The following is a 14,330-nucleotide window of genomic DNA, read 5'->3' as shown; positions in this document are numbered from 1 at the left end:
CAAAAGTATATGAGGAGCTCCTCTAAATGTATCAGGACAACAACGGGATCCAGGAGTCGACCTGACGTCTTCTGCAGCTCCTCTAAATCCTCTGGATCTCGAACAGCCGGATGTCTGTGTCGTACCAGATCGGGGGATCCACATTGCTGCAAAGCCAAATAAGAAAAAGCAAACGTTTACTCAGCAGATGATCCAGGCCAGTTTGAGCTGAGTGTTTCCAAAATACAACCTCTCGTAGGTTCAACTAAAAACTGCAGGAAACAAACACACACAGGCTCGTATTCAGTGTTCTTACCGTAAGTAGATGACCCCCCACATGTATGTGCGGAACCACATGGCCGTGCCGGCGTTTGCTTGGTATTTTCTGATGAGGATGGGATGTGGGACCGGCAGGAGGCCGACAAGCGTGCCGTGCTGAAGGAACTTCAGGATTTCTGACTCATCTGTCAAACCCCTGAGGAAACAACCACTCATCTGAAGCAAACTGATGTACGAGTCTACGGATCCAACTGATGATCTTGTGCAGTTTCTTACTTATCAATGCAAATCTTCTCCACCTGCGGTACCAGCACTTGTAGCAGTCGCATGATGGTCTGCAGAGGAAGTTTTGTCTTCCATGACAACACCTGAGAACGTACAAGTCACAGTTCAGAGAGTTCTCCTCCTCTCAGAAACCCTTAGCTAAATGAAAAGGGCAGAAAACAAAGACTCCTCCTCACCCAGTCCGGACTAGCGCTCCAGGCTGCTGCTGATGAGACACTTGACAACCGACTCCTCGCTGCTTCGGACTCTGCGTGGAAAACCTGACAACAGATTACAACACGTGTCGCCACTTTACCTGCAGAACGATAAACACACAACCCCTGAAGCAGAGTGAGATCATCACTGGTGTTTGTCCTTCTGTACCTCGGGCTCTCTCTCTGAGTTGGACTCTGTGTCGCTGGCTCCAGCTGCAGCACTGCTGTCGGCAGCCTGTGGAGAGTCTGAATGTGGAACAGCGACCATGGTGCCATCCTCACTCACCTGGGACTTCTCTGTTATCTTATCGATTCCTGAAGAGCACAAATCACATCTGCTTTTAAAATGTGTGTTTTGTGCTAAAAATACATTGTGTTTGGCAAAATGTAGATTTAAGCACAGTATGTGTTGGAGTGAGGAGAGACCAGGTCTACACATTTGGACAGGATGGCTTGTAAGCTGGTCAGAAAGGCAAAGTAAGACCCTGATCTGACTGCAAAAAGTCTGCAGCAATTTTCCTGCTTAATTTTCCACCTGAAAAAACCAACATCTGTTATACGTCATGTTATAGATGAAGTACGATTCTTAAACGTTTACATTAAAACAACCTTTCCATATGTTTTACAGTCACACTTCACACCTGGAGTGGCCTCTAAACTGGCTTTGAGCGTGCCAGGCTCAGCAGGTGCAGCCGGTCTTGAGCCCTCCATGGATTCATTCTCTATAGAGCTGGTCCTGGAAATCCCAGACTTCTTCTTCTTCTGCAGGGCCTTCTGGATCGACGCTGGGTCAGATGGCAGGTTGGCCAAATGGTGGAAGACATTTCGCTTGCGGATGATGGAGTACACCAGGTTGCAGTTACCTGTGAGGGACATTTAGGACTGTAGTCAGTGGTAAGTTCCAGGTTTGTATTTTATGTGAACTGCTTGTTCTCACCATCAAACTGATACTGGATAATGTTGTTGAAGACCTCTAACAAGAAGAAGACCAGGTGGTGGTTTTGGGGGGTGGAAAAGAGGAACCAAGGTGTGGAAAAAGCCTCCAAGAGGTGGAGCAGCTTGTTGGCAGACACCATGGACAGGCTCTTCAGGTACGGTGAAACTGAGGTGAGGATGATATAAACATTTCAGCAGTTCTCCTATTGAGCCACCAGGGAGCGTCATTTCATCTGAATACTCACTGTTCACTATTATCGTGAGCAGGCAGTCGAACAGGGGCTGGAGACGCTGGTGTCCACTGGTGATGATTTTATGGAAGATCTAAATATGACAAATTAAAATAATACTTAAAGTGAGGATTTGTTGGTACTGAAAACATCACTGCATCAGAAGTCCACTGATATTTTTAGTATTTTGTGATATAGTAAGTGAAATATTCTCTTATGATAAAGATGTCGTCACAAATCAAAAGAACAAACATTGGACAGATGGAAAAACAGAAAGCGTCCATATTCTGAGATCCAGAGAATAAAATGCAGAATTTATTCAGAGGCTGGTGCAAAAAGAAAAGTCTTGATTATTCCTACATTAAAATGGTTTCTCTCCAAAATAAAAATCAAAAAGATTTGTCACAATAAATAAATAAAAACCAAATACTGCAACACGTTTATCATTAATCACTGGCCATCGGATGCTCACACCACTAAACCAACAACATCACCACCAGCAGGTGGCGTCATGTTTTTATTTGAGGTAGTTTATGGTAATTGTTGCTAAATGCTAAACACCAAATACCATCTTTCAGGCAATTAGATCAATTTATTTTGTTGTGGAGGAGCAGGACAATCAAGACTACAACCTCCTCAGCAGCAGCACCTAAACTAGAACCACAGGAAACAATTAGGAAGTGACGTCTTTCAAGCTGCAGATTTGGACCAGCTGGACATTAACTTGTTAGTTGTCTTTTTTCCGTCTTACCACAACGAGCAGGTCAGCGTGGGTTCCTGTGAACACAGGAATGTCCATAGGGACACGGAGAGTGTACGGCTTGTTGAGACGAACACCAAAGTTTCTCTCTCCGCTCAACAGAAGCAGGATGAAGACGCCGATGTGCATGAGACCCACACGAGCTGCAGAGAAACCCATTTTTCAGAGCATAATGTTTTTTCCACACACATAAAAAGGTCGAGATCAGAGAGAATAACTCACACTGATCTGCTCGGGCATCGTTCAGGTAGAAGAGGATGGGAACCAGCATCTCCAGCACGTCGCTGCTCTTCAGTACATAGAACAAGAATTTCTAAAACACACAAACACATAAATGAAGTCTGCTTCATTAAGAATTCTTCAGGCTTTAAGACTGTGTGGAATGACAACAGTCATCATTCAACTTAAAAAGTAGGTAAAGTTGCTGCTCACTGGTCATCAACTAACAATTTCACCACTAAATTTAGCAAATTGATGTTCAGGAACTTCAGGAGCTTCAACACCGAACTGAAGATCAGATTTCAAACCTTGTTGAAGTCACAGAACTTCCAAAAGAGGATCAGCAGCTCCTGGTGGCACTGGATCCTCTTGGTGGAACGAGGTAGGTAGGTCTGGACCAGAGGATTATTGAGCAGCCGAGCCAGGCCTTTCAGGATGAAGCTCAAGTCCTGATAAACAGACGTAAACACTTTAACATCTGACTGTATGATTCTACTCTGTGCTAAATGGGAACTTGTGCGTCACTGTACCTCCTCTCTGTGGATCCTGGAGAGATAATTCACAAAGAGGTTATCAGGTCCTGCAGGCTGAAGAGGATTAGTTTAAACATCTGAATCACTGATTTAATATGATTTAAGAACCATCAGGAGTTCATTCATCTGTTAAATACCTCCTGCTCCTCCTCAGCTGCAGAGGTGTTCAGGGCCTGGAGGGCGGCGCTGGCAGCCGACCCACCGTCATGCTCCAGGGTGACGATAAGGATCTGGAGCGCCTGCTCCACCAGCTGCTCCCGGTGGTCGGAGAACAGCAGGTGGTTGTAGGGGATGCCGTAGCCCACGGGGTCGTAGGCACATACAACGTTGAGCAGGGAGGTGAACAGAGGCAGCGCGTGTCTGGGTGAAGCAGTGAAACACAGGTGGAGGTCAGTCACTTTATGTTCCTCAGCATAACACAGAGCAGAGGGTGATGTTTGGACCTGTGGTGCATGTGTTCTACCTGTTTTCTGCTGAGCAGAAGAAGGTGACCCACGGATTGAGGCTTTTGCTTTCAGGGGACGGAGGAAGGTACATGGCTTCAGAGAAGCAGGTGAGCAGCAGCTTCAGCAGCTCCATCCTGAATCAACAAGAACACAAACACTACGTTTTTCCTCTCCACTGTCTCCAAGTGCTGCTCAAGAGGGGTTCGTTTGGCGTTCTGCAGTTCTGCAAGAATAAACTGAACTAAACGAGACATTTAAACGCAGCACTCACCTGTTGAGGTCATGGACATAGTTGAGAAGAGGCGACTGAGCAAAGCCCACCCCGGCCTCCCAGATGTACTCACAGCTGTCGATGGACTGAATGTCCTCAGCTGTGTCCTGCAGCAGAGACGAGGGTAAAAAATCTGTACAACAGTTTTCTGATGTTTAATGGACAGAGGGATTCATTGAAACACAATTTACAGAGTAATGATGATCAAATTAAGTATATATCACAGAGTATATACATATATATATTAATCAGTTTAATGCTGCAGCTGGTAGAGGTGGAGCTAATGAACATGAACTGTTCGTCCACAGCTGAAGCTAAAGGTCTAAAGCGAGACGTCCGACTGTGTTCACACTAATCAGTGATTCAACAAGTGGACGAAGCCGAGTGCTGCTGGAAAAATCTGTGTGTGACACCTCAACACCGATAGCTGCAGCTTTATGAATAGAGGTGACGACGCGCTGCTGCTGTTCTTCATCAGTAAACTGACAGTAAAGGGCACCGTGGACAGGTTTACAGGTGTTCAACCAAATCAATCAGAATAAAACTGTAACAACATAATTCATAAATATTATATAGCTGCTGTAGCTAACTTCTCCTTTTCCAAAAGATAAAGTCCTGAGGAAAGTTTAGTTTTTACTTAGAGAGAAGTTCAGTAACTTTAACACCTTACATCAGGTTTTGACTTCTAACAAATTAAATCCTTCATATAAGTGAAAGCTCAGATCCAAACGTGTGTGTGTGCGCGCGTGCTTGTGTGTGTGTGTGTGTGTGTGTGTGTCTGTCTGTGTGTGTGTGTCTGTGTCTGTGTCTGTGTGGTGTGTGTGTGTGTGTGTGTGTGTGTGTGTGTGTGTGTGTGTCTGTGTGTGTGTGTGTGTGTTGGTCATTTTCCACTTTCTGCTGCACAGTTTCACTCACACTCAACGAGTCTCATGAGGTGTGAGCGGAGGTCGGGTCACAGAGGGTTGGGACCTGCAGCACAGTCACCTCCACATGCTCTCTACTGACACAGGTGTTTGCTCAACACGGCTAAGACGTGTTCACCCCGTCCTTCTCAGCCCAGTTGACAAACACAGCCACTCCTCCCTCCCTCCCTCTGTGTCAGGTACAGTCACTCATTAACTCGAGCTACAGCCTGAGAAGGTTTTGTGAAGGAGATAACAGAGCTAGTTCACCGCCGCAGCACTAAATAACAGGGATTGGGCTCTTTTATATGAGCAGTGGAGTCTTTAGCACATTAGTAGCACATTTTATTAGTATGTAATCGTACATCTTAGAACCTTAAAAACCTTTTATACAGTATGTACACAGGGAGCATCAAATGTTTACAACAGTCAAGCATTGAGTCGTAAAGACAAGTTGGAGTTCAGCTAGATAGAACTCATCTGAAGCGGACAGGGTGACACGGTCCGTCCTTTAACATCCCACCGGTCACACAGAAGCTGATCTGTTGGTGTTCCTTCACATTAAAAGCATCACATTTTCTCAAGCTCTTATTGTGAAGGGAGCATAAGAAATCTACCATCTCTACTGACATTCGACGGCACACCTGCAAAGGTGAGGGGTGGGGAATGGGGGTTTGCTGCCACTAAATCTTCCAAACATCATGATTGAAATGTGAAAATGACAAGATGTTGATCTCAGGGTTTTAAGAAGAAACATATCATGATTTAATTTAACAAACAGGTGAGAGACTGATGCAGATCTTGGTTGGTTACAACTATTCCCGGCTCTGCTGAGCTGTTTCACTCAGGTGATGAAAAACCAAAGCCTGAGGTAAAGCCTGGATAAATCTCTGTGATTAGATACTGGATATGTTGCACTGCAGCGTAATGAGGCTGCTGTGTGATGTGTGGAGAGCGTGGACTCACCGGGTTGTTCTTCTTGTGGCTCTGGACGGTGAAATCTGGGCAGAAGAGCAGGTCGGAGACGGCGAGCAGCAGGGATTCAGCCAGAGGCCGAGCTTCATCATCATCACCATCATCATCCAAACGCTGTGAAGACAGAAGTTAACAGACAGAACATTTGACCCCCGTCAATCCACAACATGTCTAAGCGAGATATAAAACATTAATTAGAGCCCTGTTCTATACTTTATGCTAAGCTAAGCTAACTGGCTGCTGGCTGATCGCCGTTTGTTAATGTCACTGCGTTATCTTCCGCTGTGAAGAACAGTTTAGTTCGACTTTACTGATCCTCTGCAGGACGGGGGTGTAGGTGTACAAAATAAAATGTCCCGTATGATTCAGATTTAAACATTCGCACAGTTTCACTCTTTCATTCTGTTCAAATGGAGTTTGCAGCCACACTACGCTGCTGAACCTGTGAACTAAGATCTGCTCCAACTGCAGCAGCTTTGCTTTTTTACCTCAGTCACACACTTTTAATTAAGGGACATTCAATCCCTCCTTAATTCAGTCACTGGCCTGGAGGAGGGGGAGGTACAATATGGGCAGTGTTTGGTCTGTGGTCCCCAGCCGACCAGGTAACCAGAGAACCAGCAGCCGCCAGGGGGAAGAGGAGGGGGGGTGTTTGGCTTTGGACAGTGACCTCGATAGCATCAGCAGCCTCATCTTACAGTCCAGATCCTGCTCTACAAACCAGACAGCACCATCAGTCCAGATGTGTGCAGAGCTGAACTCAGTTCACACTTAAAGAACAAAACAAATAAAACTAAAATGTTTCCATGAGTTGAACCACTTCTTACCTCAGATTGTAAACAGGTTAAATCTGCTTCCAGTTCACTTATGGTCATAAACAAATGAGAGTGAAACTTGTGATCTGAGCTAAAACTCAATCTAAAGTTCTGTAAAGCAGAAGACGGCTGAAAATAACCGTCCTCGTTCTTATAAAGACATTTTATTAGATTTAGATATTCTATTCACAGACATTCCCAGCCAAATGACAAACTATAAATATACTGTACTCGTCCACATAAAGTCAACAAAAGAACATTTATACTAATAATAGATGACATATTATCTAAATAGAGTATTTTAGAGAATAAAACAACGACCTGTTCACACAGAGGCTGGTTTGTAATTTAAGTTATTGCTTCCTCACAGCATCAGATCCTCTTATTAACAGAGCTTCATGTTCTCTGAGCACGAGGAGGCGACAGTTTGTGGATTTAGACTCGTACCCCAGCTCTGCCGGCTCCGGGCACGGTGGACCAGAAGAAGCCCCTCCAGTCTGCGTCCTCAAAGATGTAGGGCAGGATGCGGGTGAGCAGTCGGGTGCAATTTAGGACAATCTGTCGCTCTTTGTCTGAGGGGCAGCCGGAGTCGGCTCCCTGGACCAACCTCTCCACTGCCTGAGGAAAAAGGAAAACGCTTGTTTGGATGCAGTTCTGTCTTCAACCTTCAATAAACTGAAATGAGCTAAAAGAAAAACTGAATGTTCTCTGTCCAGTTCGCCTCAGCCAGTATTTAAACCTGCTCCGTGTGAGTCGTTTTCTCTTTTTCTGACCTGCTGCTTCATCCAAACGACCTTTAACCTTTACAAACTGTGGGAACAACACACAGCAGCATTCCTCCGACTCGGACTGTTACCAGGACGAACCGAAGCTGCACCGAGACGCAGCAGATGACTTAAGATGACTCTTAATACTTCAGGCTGTTTACTTAAGTTTGAATGCAGTACATTTAGTACTTTGTTGTATTTTTACTCTTACTGAAATATTCTTATAAAACCAACTGGGTCAGTGCAGATTACCTTGTAGCAGAGGGTTGCCAGGTTTGATGGAGACTCTTCTCTGACGGCTCTGATCTCAGCTGCTGGAACCAGAGCGAAAACGTCCTGCACCGTGGTGGAGGTGTCGGCCCAGAACTGGTCCCAGAAGGCGTCGTCTGTGGCTTCGACAGGCTGCAGCAGAGAAAACAACATCGGTCAGAGTGTGTGCAAACACAAACACAAACACAAACACAACAAATAATATTCATGAGACAGAGGGTGAATTATTTTATTTCACTACATGGTGCAGCACCCTGGGTTCCTCCTTCATGTTGCTGGAGTGTGTCTTTTGCAGTCCCTGCATCATGAAGGCACTGATGCTACGGACCGACCTCCCCGTCCCCCAGACCTGAATCCAATCGAGCTCCTCTGAGACATCATGTCTCCTTCTATTTAACACCGCATCACACCTGATCCAGGTCTGGGAGGAGAACCCTCAGGAGAACATCCGTGGTCTCATCAGGAACATGTGGAGGCCACAAACACAACTGAGCCTCATTTGAATGGGAATGAACTTCCTGTAGGAAACTTAAATCTCATTAGTAATTAGTGTCTACAGACCAAACAGACCAACAGAAACCCACAACAGTGAAACTAAACAGAACCAGTCTGTTCGAATCAGCTGTTTCCGGTTAGTTCCACCTTAAATGCACCTGTCGGGGAAACACAATTCAATTCAACGTTCATCTACAGATCATTTCACTAACTCAACAACAAACAGTTTCCAACATCTGAAACTACTAAAATATTTATAATAAGTTAAAGATTTCGTGGATTAGATCCACATTTTGTCTTTAAATCCTCCTTTTCTGAACGCACAGCTGTGTTTTCTACGTGTTCTCTGCACTCTCCGTCTCCTAAGCTCCAGTTCTTTCTGCCATCTGGCACCAACTTTATCTCCACAAGCTGCTTTTCCCCCGACGCGCTCCGTGTTTCCACCTTTTTGCATCTTGTCCCGTTAAACCGTGAAACACTGACCCGTGTTTTAGTTGTGAGCTGAATCACCGCTTTCCTGAAGTGAAGTTTGCTGTCGGCGTTTCCCATGTCGTCCTGTGCCGAACTCCTCCTGTCTGTTTGGATCCGTGTTCCAGGATTATCTCCCTCATCCAGCGCGCACGGCCTGCGCTGCGCTCCTGACGCGTTTAAAGGCTGCTCGGAAACGACAGCTTCCAGAGCTGCTGCCGATGTTTTCCGAGCTTTTCAACTAATTCTGTTGAATGACTTTCTCATGGAGTCGAACATATAAACCAAACAATGAGACGTGAAACAAGTGAGAGAAAGATTAGTTTTTGACATAAAGCATCATGTACTTAAAACATGAATGAATCTAACCTCAAATAATTATTCATTTTAGATTATTTGCATATTTACATATTACGTTTTAGTTGAAAACACGATTTAATTGTCAAACAACAGACACTCAAACACTTGGAAAGACAAGAAGATGATAAGGAAAATATAATAATTAATACAATAATAATAATAATAATAATAATAATAATAATAATAATAATAATAATAATAATTAATGCCAACAATAAAATGTGATTAATTACACCTCCTTAATTCCTATTTGCAGTAAACAGTGTCTCTCTTCTTGTGTTTCCATACTTACTTAAGAAGTGTAAATATTCCTACGGCACCTTAAGGCATCAGCAGCCAAGCAGGATCCAAACAAAGACACTTCCGGGTTCCTAATGTACATATTTACCTTCACTAATGTTCATCAAGGTAGAAAAAGACAAAAGAAAAGAGAAAACTTCAGGAACAACAGCTGAAATCATTCAGGTCTTCATCCTCAGCTGGACAATAACAATACTAATACTACTACTAATAATAATGATAATAATAATAATAATAATGATAATAATAATAATGATAATAATAATAATGATAATGATAATGAAGAGTTTCATGTCTCCTCTGAAGTGAAGTGGTTCATCACACTTCAGGTACAGTCGGGATAAACGAGCTCTGATGTTCACAGAGCAACAGTGACATCCAGTGAATTCATCACACTCTGCTGCTCTTTTGCAAAACAAACTAAAATACAACAACAATGTTGAATATCTGCAAGATCAGGTGAGAAAATATAGAATACAATATGTAAATAATAAATTAAAACATTTAAAAAACATATTTTACTTTATTAAAATAATTGTATTTTTATTAGTTATAATAATAACATTACCTAATAATTTTTTTTTGTTTATTCATTTAAATTAAACATGTATGTATTCATTCAATATTTTAAACCTATAAACTAATATAATTTAAATAATAAATACAAAAACTAAACAGACACATACCAAATGGAGTTTTTATTTGATACCTGTAATTTGTTAATTTATGGATTAAATTAATACAAAATAAAAGACATATTATTATAAAACAAGTTAAGATGAACTGTCCGTACATTGTTCTATTTAAAATAATTAAAATTAGCTCCATGCACATGTATTAATCAAAACATGTAATTATTCTGCAAAGTGAATACTTTTACATTTTTGCAATTATAATTAAGAAACATTTGAGTTTATTTAAATAAAATATCTGCTATAAACAATTAATACAGATTTTCTTTGGCTTTAAAAACTTTGAAGTTGCTGCTACAGTATAATTGTACTAGTTACGGTGTGGAGATCATCATCCTGCAGGTTGATTATGTCCAGACGGTCATTAACACATTTCTTCATCAATCTGTTAAATTCACCGTGTCAACAGCTGCAGGTTCACTCTGACACAGTTACCACACTGCTTCCTGACTATTAATGCTGTGGATTAACAACACTCACTCATCCACTCACCCTCTTCAGACCAAATCAAGCGTCAAACAGCTGCTCAGCCAATAACGTCTGCACACAGTAGACAAACCAGAATTAAACCCGGAGGAGTCTACACAGAGAAACATATTCACACGACTCTCTGCAAGCACAATCATGCAGCGTCTGTATGGAATTCAACCTGTGCACAGAGGAAATTGGATAACGATGAGAAACACTGCTGTTTTATTATGGACCCTGGTGGCCCTGTCAACGACTGAAGCAGTAAGGAGCTCTTTTAATTGTATGTGTGCTGAAATGTTGAATTTCTTCTGCTGAGACTGATGTTTTATGTTTTTAGTGCTCAGTGAGGGAAAAAAGAAGCCGCTTCATTTCATCTTCCTCCTCTTCATCCTCATCTTCGCTCTCCTCCTCCTTCGAAGGTTCAGGTGATGATCCACACTGCTTTCAAGTCTTTCTGGTGCTGTTGACGCTGTATTGAGCATTAAATGTTTGGTTTCCTTTGTTAGGCGGGATCTGTCTGAATGGAGGCTCCTCTGTCCGATCTTTGACCTCCGGTCAGCACATGCTGTGTTTGTGTGCTGATGGTTTTGAGGGGAAACGCTGTGAAACAGGTAAATAAGGAGATTCACTGCAAACCAAAGTGCATTTCACTTTTTGAAGATTTAATAAAAGCTGCTGTTCCCACAGTGAAAGCTGTCCAGTGCTACGAGGGTGTTGGACTTTACTATAAAGGCACAGTGTCAAAATCAGAGAGTGGACGTACATGTGAGGAATGGGATGAACACACCAGGAAGCTGTACCTGTCTGCAGACGTCAACTCAGGAAGGCACAACTACTGCAGGTAGGTTGGTGTTAATGTCAGTGCACACATGCATTCACATTAGTAAACCAATCATTTTTAATTATGATCTATGTGTGTTAATATGATACGTGGGCTGTGAGTGTCTTATTAAAGAACAACACATAAACAAGGACGCTGTGACTGTGGTTTCAGAAATTATTATTATTCTTATCCACTGAGTGGGTTCATCAGTTTTTATTTGTTTGTGCAGGACACAAAACAATAATTACCGTCTGTGGTTCCCTCGTGTGTCGTTGAGCGGGTGTTGTTTTGTTTCCACAGAAATCTTCTGTACCGACGCCGTCCGTGGTGTCATGTTTGGAAAAACCAGCAGCTGGTGTGGGAGTACTGTGAGATTCAACGCTGTGGAAATGAGTCACGTAAGTTCATATTCTCTTTACATTCTTCCAAGAAACTCTAATCCAGAGGGCATGCTTCACCAGCTTGTAGAAAACAGCTGTCTGGTCTTGTATTTGCAGCCCCACCTCCGCCTGAACGCGTTGATCCACAGCCAGGTGAGTTCAACACCTTACTGAACAGTAAACATGAGCTCAGGTGTAGGCAGAGGTGAACCGTCAGGGTAGGACCGAGGTACGGCTGCCATCATGAGGACAGGGTCAGCACACACTGATGGAGACTTCAGCACCACCTGCTCCTGCTTCTTGAAATCCAACCCTCTCTGAACTCACTGCATCTGCTTTAATCCCTCAGCTGCAGAGTCCACATGTGGCCTGCGCACCAGAAGAAAGCAGATGAAGATTGTGGGTGGCACAGTCGCCACGGTGGAATCCCACCCGTGGGTTGCTGCTATATTTTGGCAAAGCAAGTCCGGGGACAAGGTTTTCCGCTGCGGGGGGAGTCTGATCTCCCCCTGCTGGGTCCTCACCGCCGCCCACTGCTTCCCAGACGGGTAGGGTGTGAGATCACTGGACTGGACACAGCAGGTGCTGAGGAGCTGCAGGATGATTGCACTGATTGTTGTGAATTTGTGTTTCAGTTCCCACACTAAGAAAAGCAGCTTCTCAGTCACGCTGGGTAAAAATGCTCTGAATGAGACCGACCTGACAGTGGAGCAAACGTTCAGGGTGGAGGACATCATCATCCACGAGGGGTTCGACAACAGCGAGGGGAACTTCAACAACGACATCGGTACGAACACGTCTGACGGTATGATCACACGTTAATGTTCACAGAGCAGTAAATGCTGATGATTGTCTCACAGCACTGCTGCAGCTGAAGGCCAAACACGGCCAGTGTGCAGAGGAGAGCAGCTCAGTGAGGACCGTGTGTCTGCCTCCAGCTCAGCAGAGCCTCCGGCCCGGACACAGCTGTGAGATCACTGGATACGGGAAAGAGACATTTGGTGAGGAAGCTGTGTGTCTGTGAGGTACAGCAAGAATAATGTGGGTCAGTTCATCTCAAAGGTCACACGGAGTCAAGGTCAGATCAGTAAAGTTCATCCACAAGAATCTGGAGAAAACCAGTCCAGTAGTTCCAGTTCACAACACATCCTGACCCAAAACCACAAATATGAACGTTCATCACGTTTCTAGGTTATATTTCAGTCTCACTGTCATGTCAGCTCCCAAACAACGACCTTCCACCCTCCCCCTGAATTCCTGTTCTGAAAATAATACTTCAGTTCACCTTTTAACACATTTACATGACTTTTCATTTCAGCTCTTAAATTCCACAGAGGAAACTTAGTTGGTCCTTTTCCACCGTCTTTCTCTCTGCACAGGTTTGTGGTACAAGTCTCAGTACCTTCGAGAGGCTCAGGTGAACCTCATCGCTGATGATGTGTGTCGACACAGGGACTATTATGAACATATGATCACAGAGAACATGTTTTGTGCCGGTCGTCCCGACTGGAGCCAGGATGCCTGTGAGGTATTTAAACAAGCCTGGGCTCAATCTGCATTTGCCTCCACGGTTTGTCGGCTGCTTTCTAATGCTGCTCGTCTGACCCACAGGGAGACTCTGGAGGCCCTCTGGTGTGCGAGTTCGACAACAGGCTCTTCCAGTTTGGAGTAATCAGCTGGGGCGATGGCTGCGCAAAGGAGTTTCGACCCGGTGTTTACACCAGAGTGACCAACTACAACAGATGGATAGAAGAGAAGACGGGTCTGACATCCGTCACAGCTGGAGCCATGTTTCCTCACAAATGACACGTGTGCTGCTATTTTCCTCTTTTCTAAGTGGCCTTAAAGAATCAGACTGGAGTTTCAGCTCAATGACGACAAATTGTGGGAACACGCAGGCTGCTGCTTTACATTTTAAACATACTTATGTTTCCTGTTAACTGTTTGTTCATCAAAGCTTTATTAGTCTTCATAAACCAATGGCTCTCGCTTGCATGAGTAAATATCTAAATTGTTCTTATTGCACATGTACTATACATGTACTTGTATACGTACTAGTATATCTTATTCGTACTATATAACTGTACTGTATATCATAAGTCATGAAGCATTTTCACTTCTGAAAATATATATAATTACAATATTTTGATTTTTACAAAGTGATTTTACAGCCTGTAATTTGTATAAACATGTAAAGTTTATCTGTTTCATGTGAAGTTCGAGCTGGAAAATGTCATTTTTATATGTAGGTGGTAGATTGTCCTGTGTGTTCATTAGGGCTCCAACACAAAGGCTCACACATCAGTAACATTAGTCACCTCCACCCAGGGGCATGACACCACCTGATGATAATAATAATTATATTATATATATATATATAATATATATATATATATATATATATATATATATATATATATATATATATATATATATATATATATATATATATATATATATATATATATATATATATATGT

General features: G+C 43.2%; 2 protein-coding genes across 4 annotated transcripts; one reads left to right on the top strand and one right to left on the bottom strand.

Annotated features, from left to right (window-relative positions):
* Window positions 1-66: 66 nt before the first annotated feature.
* Window positions 67-8,975, bottom strand: hid1b (HID1 domain containing b). Of its 3 annotated transcripts, none has more exons than XM_026352165.1 (19): window positions 8,840-8,975; window positions 7,844-7,993; window positions 7,272-7,442; window positions 6,001-6,123; window positions 4,133-4,239; window positions 3,879-3,995; window positions 3,553-3,775; window positions 3,413-3,469; window positions 3,191-3,331; window positions 2,886-2,976; window positions 2,655-2,806; window positions 1,919-1,997; window positions 1,675-1,839; window positions 1,379-1,600; window positions 907-1,052; window positions 720-803; window positions 535-626; window positions 296-454; window positions 67-146 (listed from the first exon to the last, which is right to left on the bottom strand). In XM_026352165.1, exons 1-19 carry the CDS (start codon window positions 8,903-8,905, stop codon window positions 83-85), a joined length of 2,409 nt encoding a protein of 802 aa, XP_026207950.1. In that variant the 5' UTR covers window positions 8,906-8,975; the 3' UTR covers window positions 67-82. The 3 variants fall into 3 exon arrangements, with proteins under 3 accessions (XP_026207950.1, XP_026207951.1, XP_026207952.1); XM_026352166.1 differs by lacking the exon at window positions 8,840-8,975 and adding an exon at window positions 8,103-8,487; XM_026352167.1 differs by lacking the exon at window positions 8,840-8,975 and adding an exon at window positions 8,115-8,487.
* A 2,045-nt stretch (window positions 8,976-11,020) lies between these two features.
* On the top strand, window positions 11,021-13,946 carry plaub (plasminogen activator, urokinase b; the record flags this gene model as incomplete). The annotated part of the gene is made up of 10 exons (XM_026351898.1): window positions 11,021-11,072; window positions 11,154-11,258; window positions 11,335-11,488; window positions 11,771-11,868; window positions 11,968-12,003; window positions 12,200-12,398; window positions 12,486-12,637; window positions 12,711-12,851; window positions 13,230-13,378; window positions 13,462-13,946. Coding segments are annotated over 10 exons (1,281 nt in total), but the record flags the coding sequence as incomplete, so codon positions are not given.
* Between the last annotated feature and the right edge of the window lie 384 nt (window positions 13,947-14,330).

The sequence above is a fragment of the Anabas testudineus genome, chromosome 19 (assembly GCF_900324465.2).
Source record: "Anabas testudineus chromosome 19, fAnaTes1.2, whole genome shotgun sequence".
NCBI classification, from domain to species: domain Eukaryota; kingdom Metazoa; phylum Chordata; class Actinopteri; order Anabantiformes; family Anabantidae; genus Anabas; species Anabas testudineus.
Note: the sequence above shows the minus strand (reverse complement) of the source record. Positions and strands in the feature narration are given on the sequence as shown.